This window comes from Columba livia, chromosome 8 (genome assembly GCF_036013475.1).
Source record: "Columba livia isolate bColLiv1 breed racing homer chromosome 8, bColLiv1.pat.W.v2, whole genome shotgun sequence".
Classification (NCBI taxonomy): Eukaryota; Metazoa; Chordata; class Aves; order Columbiformes; family Columbidae; genus Columba; species Columba livia.
Genome location: NC_088609.1, coordinates 27127258 through 27139554, shown reverse-complemented (window position 1 = coordinate 27139554; position 12297 = coordinate 27127258). Strand labels below are relative to the sequence as shown.

Sequence of the window (12297 nt, the reverse complement as noted above, 5' to 3'; positions counted from 1 at the left end):
CACAAACTTAATGTCTTTATTTAGTTGCGAGGGTTGTTTCATTTCAAGGTAAGTTTTAACAGGTTTTATTGGAGTAATTCCCAGGAACGTTACCATCAGATAACCCCACGGCTCTGCAGGCGCTCCCAACTTAACTCGGGTGAGCAAACGCCTGGACGTGAAACGCGCACACGGGCAAACACTGCTGGGTCACCACGTTGCTGTCATTTGTGTAAACCCACCGGTGTGTCTGTTCAACGCTTCCCACTTTGAGGACCCCGATTGCGAGTCACGCTGCAGCAATAGTAACGATTTGCATTAAACACTCCCATCGCACCGCGCCCCGTGTCCGCGACCGCGCCTCCTCCCGCTGGCGCAGCGCGAAGCCCCGCCCCTCACAGCGGCCCCGCCCCTCACAGCGGCCCCGCCCCTCACAGCGGCCCCGCCCCTCACACCGGCCCCGCGCGCGCCCGCCCCAAGCGCCCCTCCCCGCGCACGCGTGCTCCCGGTTGGCGGTGTCAGAGGTCAGGCGTGAGGGGTCAGTTCCGCCGGCAGCAGCATGGCGGGCGGGGACAGCGGCGCGGCGGGCTCGGCCGTGCGGGATGGGCCCCCGCCGCCCCCGGAGCGGGTTCTCTTCCCGCCGACCTTCAGCGTGTCCGAGATCAAGAACAAGCAGCGGCGGCACTTCATGTTCCTTCGCTGGAAGCAGCAGCAGAGGAAGGTCGGGGAGGGCCCGGCGTGGCGGCCGGTACCGGAGGGCGGGGGAGGCCCCGGGCGGCGGCGGGTCTGGCTAACGGGTCGTTCTCCCTGTCCCTCCAGGAGAAGCTGGCCAACAAGAGGAAGCGGAGAAAGGAGCGGGAAGCCCTGGGAGACAAGGTGGGTGCGGGCTCCGGGCGGGGCTCGGCAGCCCGGGGAGTCGCACGGTGTCTCCGCAAAGCCTGGGGAGCGGGGCGGGGAGCTCGGTGCCCGCTGGACACGGGGGCCTCCAGGGACCCCCGTGGGGCTGGGGCGGTGTCGGCCGCGCCAGGAACGCGGTGGGTGCTGGTTACACAGAATCACAGAATCACAGAATCGACTGGGTTGGAAAAGACCTCAGAGATCATCGAGTCCAACCCTTGGTCCAACTCTAGTCCGTTTACTAGATCATGGCACTAAGTGCCATGTCCAGTCTCAGTTTAAAAACCTCCAGGGACGGTGAGTCCACCACCTCCCTGGGCAGCCATTCCAATGCCTGACCACTCTCTCTGTAAAGAATTTCTTTCTAATATCCAGCCTAAATTTCCCCTGGTAGAGTTTAAGCCCATGCCCCCTTGTCCTGTTGCTAACTGCCTGGGAGAAGAGCCCAATCCCCACCTGGCTATAACTTCCCTTCAGGTAGTTATAGAGAGTGATGAGCTCACCTCTAAGCCTCCTCTTCTCTAGACTAAACAACCCCAGCTCCCTCAGCCTCTCCTCATAGGTCTTATGTTCAAGTCCCTTAACCAGTCGTGTTGCTCTTCTCTGGACCCGCTCCAGCACTTCAATCTCTTTCCTGAACTGAGGGGCCCAGAACTGAACACAATACTCCAGGTGTGGCCTCACCAATGCAGAGTACAGGGGAAGGATCACTTCCCTTGTCCTGCTGACCACGCTGTTTTTGATACAGGACAGGATACCGTTGGCCTTCTTGGCCACCTGGGCACACTGTTGGCTCATGTTGAGCTTCCTGTCAATTAGTACCCCCAGGTCCCTTTCTGTCTGACTGCTCTCCAGCCACTCTGCGCCCAGCCTGTAGCGCTGCAGGGGGTTGTTGTGACCAAAGTGCAGCACCCGGCATTTGGCCTTATTGAACTTCATCCCATTGGAATCAGCCCATTTTTCCAGTCTATCCAGATCCCTCTGCAGAGCCCTCCTGCCTTCCAGCAGGTCGACACTCCCTCCCAACTTGGTGTCATCAGCAAATTTGCTGATGATGGTCTCAATCCCCTCATCTAAATCATCAATAAAGATGTTAAACAGGACTGGACCCAACACTGACCCCTGGGGAACACCACTAGTGACACGGTGGGGTGGGTTTAAAACTAACAGCGGCGTAAAAGCAAACCCTCCCGAAAAGCCTTCTCTGTGTGGTGAAGTTGGTACAGCTTTGTGCTGGAGGAATTATACTCCAAGGAGTGTTTTCTGTGTAAGTTCAAACCATCAGCTCTGACCAAACAAACCCTGCCCCGACCTGGGCTCACAGCTGGGTTTGCTGCTTTTCCTGAGCTGGGGCGCACTGGCAGCCAGTTGTGAATACCTGTGTTACCACAATCTCACAAGAGTTATATACGTTTTACACGCTATATGAGTTATATATGTTATATACGTTATATGAGTTATAGACACTATATATTATATACTATTTATCATTGAATTGTAGGTGTCCAGGATATCAAGGCTAAAATGTGTTGCTGTTGAAAGTGGAGTTTCTTTCTTCACGAAAGAGAAGCAAATTAGATAGAAAGTTCCCCTCCTATTATTTGTTTTTGAACCCAGTTTTTAAATTAGACTGAAATTAAGCAGCGTCACTATTCTAGCGATGCTTCTCTTCCATGTGATGTGCTCTTATGTCCCAATACACACACGTCTTTAATCAAGGTGATGTGACTTCTTTTCTAAAAGCATAAAATATTAATATTTCTGATCCTATGTAGAAATATTCACAATATCGTGGTAGTTTTAAAGTATTTTTCACAATACACTTTAAAGTTACGCGAATGTGTTATGCTAATAAACTTATTTATTTTAGGCACCTCCAAAAGCCATACCAAAGACTATTGAAAATCAGAGAGTGTACGATGAAACAACCGTAGATCTCAATGATGAAGAGGTAACTGCTTAATTTCTGCATACGCTATTAAATTAACGATTTTTATCCAAGAAGTGATATAAAATGGGTTGATGAAACTTAACATTCAGTGCTCTCCTGTTCAGGTGCTGATGAGTTACTTTTTACGTGTGATGGTTTCACTAAGAGGTGATGTTAATCTTTCATTACCTACATTATATAATTGCCTTTTACATTACTGTTATTGATAGCAAAACCTGTCAATCAATGTTCATCACACTAGATTCTTAAAAAATGTAAAAACCACACATCTTGTGATGATTAATTACAGGACAGGTCTTGTGAACTGAAGTTTTTCTCACTAAATTCAATTTCATCAGAATTTAGATCAGATTGAACAACTGTTCTTCAGTTATTTAATGTATGGTGGATTAACAAGACTTCTGTTCTTCCAGGTTGCTTTTGATGAAGCAACTGATGAATTTGCACCGTACTTCAACAGACAGACAGTTCCCAAGATTCTTATTACAACATCAGACAGACCTCGTGGGGTTCGTATGTTTTACTTGGAGAGTTCTGAGCAGTCAACTGGTTATAAGATACCAAGGTTTTCATACTGCAGTTGGCAAATTAAAGCTGAAAATAATAGCTTTCACATGGATTTCTTTCTGCCGTTTTATTCAGCAACTGTCAATAACCTTGTATATGCATATAACCTATGAGTTTCTCTAGAACTGTTTGTTTTCTTCATAAAGCAAAATCAACCTCATGCATACGTTTTGATATGTGAATGATTTGCTTACCTAACTGGGGAGATTATGGACATTTGTGAAAAACATTAAAGAAGTAGTTTTAAAAACAGTAGGATGTACACCTTAGACAGTTTATCTGGAAACTCAGACTTTAGTACCTGAAGTAATAGTTATATTGTATTTTGAAATGTTATGATCTTTTTGTAAAGCAATGTCCTTAATTAATGAGTTTGGGATTTATGCTTTTGGAATTTTCCAGTTTTTCTGTGATGGGGGGAGGAAGGGTGAAAAATCCCCTAAATACGAAAAAAAGTCCCTGATGTGCTGCAGTCTACTGCAAGTATTTTTTTTTTCCCCACTGACTGCACAGAGTAATTTAATAGCTTGTCTTCAAATGTTTATAGAGATACTGGAAGTAATTTATCATCAGGAGGGCAGCAACCCTCCATTCCCCTCAGATTCAAATTTGACACTGTATTTACCACATTGCCATTTAACTCACCTGTTTTGCAGAGAACAGTGAGATTCTGTGAACAACTGTCAACTGTTATACCAAACTCACATGTCTACTATCGAAGAGGACTGGCTTTGAAAAGAATTATTCCACAGTGTATTGCAAGGGACTTCACTGATTTAATCGTCATTAATGAAGATCGCAAAATACCAAGTATCCTTTTGTGTATTTGTTAAACTAGATATGCTAGCTCTGAGCCTATTAGGGAAACAAAGTGATTCTGTAGTGTGCATCAAAGATCTATTTTAGTCTGGATTTTTTCTCTTCACTCTGCAGCTTGCAGTGTAACTACAGAGTTAAAAATCACTGTGCCAACTGGAATATCTGATGGCTAATGGTACTTGGAACTAGTAAGGAAAAGTGCGTTGACTTTTTTTTTTGTTTGTAATTTATGGATAAACATTATTCCAGTAAATTTAACGGTTTGATTAACAAGCTTTTCTGACTAGGAAGTTGAATTTAGTTTTGCTGACTAGGTAAAACATTACTAATTAATGAGTGGGAAGGTGACAAGGTAACTGTGGTTAGCTATTGAAGCAAAATTTAATGGGCTGACTTCATAACAGTAGTTAACTGGTTTATGAATGTATGTTGGAAAATATAATGAAACCGTGTAATTCAGACATAGGTTATGGATATAATATTTCAATGTAATACTGTGTTTCACAGAAAATATTCCTCTGTAAATTACATGTTCAATTTTACCAGCCTTTTTTTTAACCCTGTGAACAGATGGTCTTGTTTTAAGTCATCTGCCTGATGGTCCAACTGCTCATTTTAGAATGAGTAGTGTCCGTTTGCGTAAAGAAATAAAGGTGAGACTCCAACAAAATAATTTTTTGAAAGGGTAGTCTGTTGTTTAGTGATAAATATATTTAGTCTGCTTGAACTGTCAAAACTGGTTGTGCTTTTGTACAGTGCAGCTCATCTCGTAAAGGTGTTTTTCATAAGCTAACAGAAAGCTAAGGATTAGTATATTCCACTGCCATAAGCAGCATATTTCCTTTTTCATAGTTTTTTGATGAATTGCTTTAACTGTCTGCCAAGTAGATCTACAGTCATGCCAATAAATGGCAGCTGATAACCTACATCAATAGTGAATACCCAATGTATAGTACACACACACAGTAAGGTACTTAAACATCAGCAGTATAGAAGATTTCAATAGATGTAGTTCCTAGTCTTGAATAAAACCTAGTTATTCTTATTCTTACAGCCCTGTCACCTCTTAGGTAGTGAAGGGTTGCTTACTTAGCCCTAATTCATTTGCAGTAAAATGTTCTTTTTCTTTTGAAATAAGTAATTTTTAAACTTCATCTGTTCTTATTATAGAAGAATCCTTTATCTTTGTAGTGCCGTGTACTCTGAGTTGGCATTCCCATGATAGGAACCCTGCATTATTCGCTATAAGGGGTGCTGCTGGAAATTGGTGCAGGAGAGAGGAAATGTAAAATTACTTGTTCTTTTTCATTGCATTTATATTGATGGTACCAAAGGTGCTGATCTTACCAGCTGCTCCTTTACTTGTATACAAACTTAGATTGCATTTGAAGAAATGATGAGGGCATGTTAGCCCTGTGAAAAGAATTTGGCCCTGGTTGTCTTCCCATTATTTCAAACTCTGCTTTGATAATATATTAAAATCCTTCTGCGTTCTATTATTTGCATTGTTATCTCTTACTTTCATTTCAGCGAAAAGGGAAAGAGCCCACAGAACACATACCTGAAGTAATCCTGAATAATTTTACAACACGACTGGGCCATTCTATTGGTCGCATGCTTGCCTGTCTCTTCCCACACGATCCTCAGTTCATTGGAAGACAAGTAGCCACATTTCACAACCAGCGAGACTACATCTTTTTCAGATTCCACAGGTGATGTTTTGATGTTTTTTGCAAAACTCACAAATGAGAGAGAATACTCCTGTCATTTACTTCCTAACTCTTTTTTTTCCTTCCTTCCCCAAGATATATCTTCAAGAGTGAAAAGAAAGTGGGAATTCAAGAACTTGGGCCACGTTTTACACTAAAGCTGAGGTCTCTTCAAAAAGGAACCTTCGATTCTAAATTTGGAGAATATGAATGGATTCATAAGGTATGTCTAAGTAATTGTAATAGTCCTTCTTGGGAAGTGAGACTGAATCTGACATGAAATTTAACCGCAAAATTTAGCCTAAACCGGTATAAATGCAGTTCTCGATTCAGAAGTGTTTAACTGATATATTTAGAGGTACCTTTTTGAGAAATATGCGAAGTAGGAGAATTCTGCTATATTGCAAGTCAAAAATAAAAATCACAAGGATAATGAATATCAATATACCACAACTACTTACTTGCAGAATGTAATTTCTGTAACATATACAGGTATAAGCAGTTGTGAACAAGGGTGTAAGCTATTATTGGAACCCTAGTAAACTTGAGAAGCTATTTTTGTACAAGGTGAGTGCAAGAATCATCCTATAAAAACAGTTAAGCTATTTACATAAATGTCAGACACTTTTTAACAGTGAATGGAAAGTAACACTGACCACTGCACATCTTCAAGTGGAATGGAAGTATTACTCTAGGCAATGATAAATCACTTTTCCAGTCGTTTTCACCATAAAATTGTAGTTGATTGGCAAAACTTAGAAGTCAGTATCCACGCTATACCAGAAGGAAAATGCTAATACTCATGACGTAATCCATGGAATGGATAATCTTGTGTGTTTTAAAGACACTTTGCTGTCAGCAGAGAACTGTTACATGTTCTTCAGTTCTGTATCATTAATCTCTAATTCTTCTCCCTTGTTAGTCTTGAAAAGCTGTAACTGTAACACATTTCACTGCCTACCCTACTGTAAACTGGAGTGGTCATCCTTGGTTTTAGCCTGTTGCATGAATTTGCTGGTTAATACATTATCTTTTAAATTTCAGCGCCGAGAAATGGATACAAGTAGAAGAAAATTTCACTTATAAGGGACAGCCATCTGCCAGTTGCTGGTGACAAGAAATACAACTGCTTTGAACTGTGGATTATCTCAGACTGCTATCTAATTATGACACTGGACAGTACCTGTCTGCAGAAAGACAATCTGCAAACATTAAAACTTCTACAAGAGCAGATTGAGTAGGATGCATCTTTCTTCCTATGTTTGCAGTTAAATCCAACATGACAAGGACAGTGACTCTTTTTCCGGTTTAGCAGGAAAAACTGTGGCAATGTCAGAGCAATCTGTAATTTAGCTGTCACTGAAGATTTGTCGTGACTTCTGCTGTTCTGTAAATTACACTTCGCAACATCAAAGACAATAAAGATTTTGGATAAAGATAGTCTCAGAGTATTTCTAGTTATACAGCTTTTCTTTTCTGTTAAGCAGCTAAACCCAGAGGTCTTCTGTGAATCAGGTAAGAGGTAAACATTTTAAACCTTTTTCTAACTTACAGCATGCTGTTCCCTGACTGTATGGTGATAGTTTTCCAAAAACAGTCTCCTATCTAGAGAAGATTGAGAGGCCCTATGCCATCCAGGAAGTCTGTGGTATTTTGTTTCATTAACATCTTGCATAAAATAGCCACATTGCTGAAGTTACAAAAATAATATGCTTGACTCTTACAGGTGTCTTTTCTTTAAATGTTGTATTTAAAAGAGGTATATACCCAAAACAGTCACTGATATTGTATATAAAAAGAAATAAACGCTGATGGGAAAGAATTCATAAGGCCAGCTTAGAGGAAGTACATAAAACTATCTCATCTAAAAATGCTGCTCAGTTGAACGTGTGAGGTCTCTGAGTGAGGGTTTTCCCATTAAAATTTTAAAAATGCTTTTTCACCCTCATAGTTATACTCAAGTTGGTATTACCTGCAAAATAAAATGCTCTTCTGCCTTAAGTTTGCACATTCGCTGGCAGCTAAAAAGCTAAGTTTTGTTTCAATTACTTTCTTTTCATATGCAGCTAGAAGTACTTTTTCATATTTACCTGAAGAGTAAGATGGCTCATAGAGTAACCTATCCACTAGGGTAGAATTTATCTTCTAAGATTAATAATGGACTGTCTTTATTTAATGTCTACAATAAGGGGCAGCTGTGTAGTTAAATTATAAACTAACAGCCCAAATATTTTGTTCTATTACACTTAGAAGTATAGTACTGATGAAGCCTCGTTGTTCTGCAAGACTACCAACCCCAGGCAAACTTGCAGGAGCACAGAATATTTAAAGACAGGCTCCTGTACACGTTCTCCAGCTGCTGCAGAGTCGTGCAGAAATGGGTGAGGTGTCAACACATCCAGATGTTAATCAACTCATTACAGTAATTTCAACACCAGACTAAGTCAAGACACTTTTATTTTATGCTTGGCATATAAAACTGATTCCCTTATGAAACAGAAGTGTTGTAACTAGGATACAGTTCATTTGGAGAGGTAGATGGTAAGAGGTTCGAAGACAGTAGCAATTCTACAGTTAGATTTGGCACGTCAAAGCTAAGCTTTTGTACAGACTGCAAACCAGGCCACTCCTTGAGGCACTCTGCCCCTACACACAGCAGCTAGGAAAAGATGCTAAAAGATCTGAAAAACAAAACCAAAATGTGGTTAGAAAAGTATCAGTGCTAAGTAAAGCAACTCTATATCTAAGAACATGCCCCTTCAGAATATGCCATGGACAGCTCCTTAGAAAAAAAAATCCTTTTCTCAGATGTTTTCTAAAACTACTGGTTTATAAAATAAACTTTTCAACATGAAGCTGTCCGCAAGGGTATAAGATGATAATCAAAGCTATTACAAAAGAATTGAAGCTTAGTGTCTCCTGGAAGCCAAACAGCAAAGTGGAAGGACAGAAAAAGTTGTTCCTGGTCACTTGGTACCTATTTGGTCTTTGAAAAGCAGGGGGAGTCTGTGTAATTTGGAAATGACACTTCACAGAGGCAGTACTGACTGTGCAAACACAAACTCTATTGGGTCACCGTGAAAACACCAGGATTACAACTAAAGAAATTGCCTATTTTGAAGAAGTGCTTGCAAAAGATGGTACAGAGTAGGAAAAAAAAAGGTTTTGTATTGGTAACGTAACTAAAACTGCTATTCTAATGACTTTTGCTTGTAATATCAGCAGAAACAAGCACTCTGTGCCAAAATCAGAAAGGGGGAAGGGCTGTAACTGAGAATGAAAATACTAAGCCTTTTGTGCCCTGTGTACACACATGTGTGTGTGAGACAAAGGAAACATTATTCCCTGATGTCCACACCCAGGAATTACTAGACCGTGGCAAAGCTCAGTGGGGAACTGTATATGTCACCGATTAACATACAGTTTATTTGGCTTTTCATAGGTTATCAGTCTAAAATGCTTACAGATGATCTGATTTCTTCCTTGAATCACTGCTTACAGCTGAAGCTACGGTAGTGTGAACACAAGTCAGTGTCCAAGAATAATATCTTTTAAATAAGAATAGTTGATAAAATTCACAACAGAGATAACTTTAAAAGCTACAAGAACTCTTAAGGCACATTTCAGTTATACTGTTGTAATTCACTGCTCAAAACAATGGGGGAAGTGTTTTTGTTTGTTAAATAGTGAAGCATCAACCTCTATACTGTTACTGCTCTGGTCTTTACTAGCATGAACCACCTTGCTTACACACAAACTTTTTGGAAGCTTTCTACTGTTTGCTTGAGAGGAGAACAATTTTAGAGAACAATTTTAGCAACTCATTCTGACTGTGGTCAACTTTCTATATAGCTGCCCAAATAATGCAACTCAAATTTAGCCAACTACAATTCCTTAGGTGATATAAGTCAGCTATAAAACGAGAATTCTTGAAGGTCAAGACTCACTATGAGATTTCTAAGGATTGTGAACTACGGTTAACTGCATATCAGGTGCGTCTGAGTAACATGGTCTCAGTCCCAACAGATCCAAGAGGGAGGAGAGGGACATGGTAAAATTATAATGTATTTACTGTGGGCAAAATATCAAATTATTGGGACCCTCAGAGTCTTGGTGAGACTACTGTGGATCTAAAACTCACCTTTCTAAATAGGTTAGTCTGAAATCTAACCACCAGAATTTTCAAGGAATGCCAGATCAGTAGTCTTCATAGTGATACCAGTAGTGCTAATGAACCTATAAAAGTTTTGGAATGAAAATCCAAAGGAGTATCCAACTGTTCCTAATTATTCAAACTGCTACCCATGTAGTAGCTTATTTAAGTGGAGTATGGGCCTTTATACAATTCTTGGACTAAGTACTATTCAATTTTGGCTTAGAGGGCGTGTCCTAGAGGGAACAGTGCTCTTCTTTGAGACCACCACTAACCTATCTTTGGAAGTGCTCTTCCAAAGTTTAAGAACTAAAGTCTGCTTTATCTGCCACAAACAGGATTCACCATGTATGCTGTCAAGCGAGTAATCCTATGTGAGAAAAGGGAAATAATACCCTTGCACAGAAGGAAGATACGTCAGAATTACTGTACAGCCGGGTTAGTCCAAATAGCAGCTCAGTAGTAGCTGGCGCCACTACTGCTTTGCTGCAGCAACAGAAACTGTTGGAAGCTCTGCAAGAGCTAAATGTTACTCATAATATTTATGAACAGCACATGTCCAGTACAGAGCTGCCGGCAGAATGGGGCAGGAGGGGCCCACAATGTGGATCTAGACCAACACCAGCTGCAGAAGTCAGGTGTCTCTTCTTAATACTTTTACTACAAACAGTCTCATTTAAAGCCTGCTATTGTTATCTGTTATTGACAGAGCAGTTTATGAATCGTAACTCAAGAACTTACCACTGAAAGATACCGAAGTAGTTCACATAATTACAAAAATGAACAAACTTTCTGGGGTCTGAATGGATTTGTACTCGATGATACTCCTGTCAGGAGAGGATCATGTTGTGCATTCTGCAGGCAGAACTGCTTCAAGTCTGCTGCAGCCTGAGAAACCTAGTAATAGTGAAAGTTTGCATTAGGATTCACAGAACAATTGACTGAGGATGTAGCTAAAGCAAAAGGCATAAATACTGCTAAATGACTTTGCAATACAGTTTATGTAGATTTTATACAACAACTTCACTGTAATTTTTTTGTTTCTTAAATGCAAGAAGTTTTGCAACATTAGAATAAGAATTAATTTGTAAATTTTTCATGTTAAACTTCTAAGCCTGAAGGGTGAAAGATGAACATCTTGGAGATGGCTTTGTTATGAAGATCCTTGTTCTAGCCTGAATTGGTTAAAAATACAGCCTATAGTTTAAGATGCTCTATTCAACTGAACTGGCATTTTATCTTCCCTTGGAAAGCCATCCTTACTATGAGATAGCGTGTGGGTTTTTTTGGTAGGCAGCACCTACCTAAAAGCAGTGAAAAAATTATCCGTCCTGCTTTTCTTTGCTGTAATTCTGAACTCATTAAAAAAAAAAAAAGTTTCAGGAAGTAGCACCTTTAGTGGTGTCTTGTATTTGCCGTTTGCCCAGCGTTTCTCTAATTGGGCAGGGCCCAGTCTCGCCCCAAAAATGCAAAGTTCAATGCCGCAGCACGTCTTGCAGCAAAGTCTCCATTTCAGTGTCAGGGCCAGGCCAGCCAAGGCAACCTGTTGTATCCCCGGCTCGGGTGCCCTGTTCACCGGGCTGATGGAAGAAGAGTATCTCCAGAATAAGGAAATGAAGGGGAGAGTGGGCACGTCCATCCCCGAGCAGCGCTCGGCTGGAGAGCAGCCCGGGGTCCCCGCGGGCTGCAGGAAGCGAGAGGGCGCGGCGGGCCAGTCCGGGCCCCGCTCGGGCCGAGCCCCGAGAGGCGGCGGCAGCGGGAAGGGACCCGGCTGCGCGGCTGGGGAGGCCCGACGGAGCCCCGGGGCTAAAGCCCTGGAGCGGGGCACCGCCGCCCAGGAGAACCAGGGCAGGTCGGGGCTGTCTGCCCCAGCCCAGCCCCTGCCCCGCCGGGCAGCCCGGCTGCCTCCGAGGAGCGCCGCGGGGCGCGGCCGCGGGACGGTGTAATGGCGGCGCGTCCGCCCCGTCCCGTCCCGTCCCGTCGCGTCCCGGCTCCGCTGCTCACCTTCACGCGAGTCACGCTGGCCTCCAGGCGCAGCTGCTGCACCACCTTCTTCATGGCCGCCACGTTGGAGGAGCCCGACATGGTGGGAGCGGCGGCGGGCACGGCAGGCGGCGGCACACCCAGCACAACTTCCCGGCGCGTCCCAAACTCTCCGGCACGGCGGCGCCTGCGCAGCGGCCGGGGCCAGCGCTGCCGCGGGGGGCGCTGCGGGGCCGGGC

At 42.8% G+C, this 12297-nt stretch overlaps 2 protein-coding genes across 2 annotated transcripts; one reads left to right on the top strand and one right to left on the bottom strand.

Moving 5' to 3' along the window:
* Window positions 1-484: 484 nt before the first annotated feature.
* RPF1 (ribosome production factor 1 homolog) lies at window positions 485-7358 on the top strand. The gene is made up of 9 exons (XM_065072676.1): window positions 485-700; window positions 799-855; window positions 2747-2827; window positions 3241-3336; window positions 4051-4204; window positions 4784-4866; window positions 5744-5925; window positions 6019-6145; window positions 6967-7358. The coding sequence occupies exons 1-9, from the start codon at window positions 539-541 to the stop codon at window positions 7006-7008; spliced, it is 984 nt and encodes a 327-aa protein (XP_064928748.1). The 5' UTR covers window positions 485-538; the 3' UTR covers window positions 7009-7358.
* Window positions 7359-8362: 1004 nt separating this feature from the next.
* On the bottom strand, window positions 8363-12295 carry GNG5 (G protein subunit gamma 5). The gene is made up of 3 exons (XM_065072682.1): window positions 12080-12295; window positions 10817-10972; window positions 8363-8603 (listed from the first exon to the last, which is right to left on the bottom strand). Exons 1-2 carry the CDS (start codon window positions 12158-12160, stop codon window positions 10847-10849), a joined length of 207 nt encoding a protein of 68 aa, XP_064928754.1. The 5' UTR covers window positions 12161-12295; the 3' UTR covers window positions 8363-8603; window positions 10817-10846.
* Window positions 12296-12297: the final 2 nt, after the last annotated feature.

What these genes read in the sequence shown, in the direction of transcription:
- GNG5 (XM_065072682.1), bottom strand. Translation starts at nt 12,160, where the DNA reads ATGTCGGGCTCCTCCAACGTGGCGGCCATGAAGAAGGTGGTGCAGCAG. An exon ending in CCAGCGTGACTCGCGTGAAG is followed by an intron (nt 10,973 to 12,079) that starts GTGAGCAGCGGA and finishes CACTATTACTAG; the next exon opens with GTTTCTCAGGCTGCAGCAGA.
- RPF1 (XM_065072676.1), top strand. Translation starts at nt 539, where the DNA reads ATGGCGGGCGGGGACAGCGGCGCGGCGGGCTCGGCCGTGCGGGATGGG. An exon ending in GGAAGCAGCAGCAGAGGAAG is followed by an intron (nt 701 to 798) that starts GTCGGGGAGGGC and finishes CTGTCCCTCCAG; the next exon opens with GAGAAGCTGGCCAACAAGAG. An exon ending in TGAAGATCGCAAAATACCAA is followed by an intron (nt 4,205 to 4,783) that starts GTATCCTTTTGT and finishes CCCTGTGAACAG; the next exon opens with ATGGTCTTGTTTTAAGTCAT.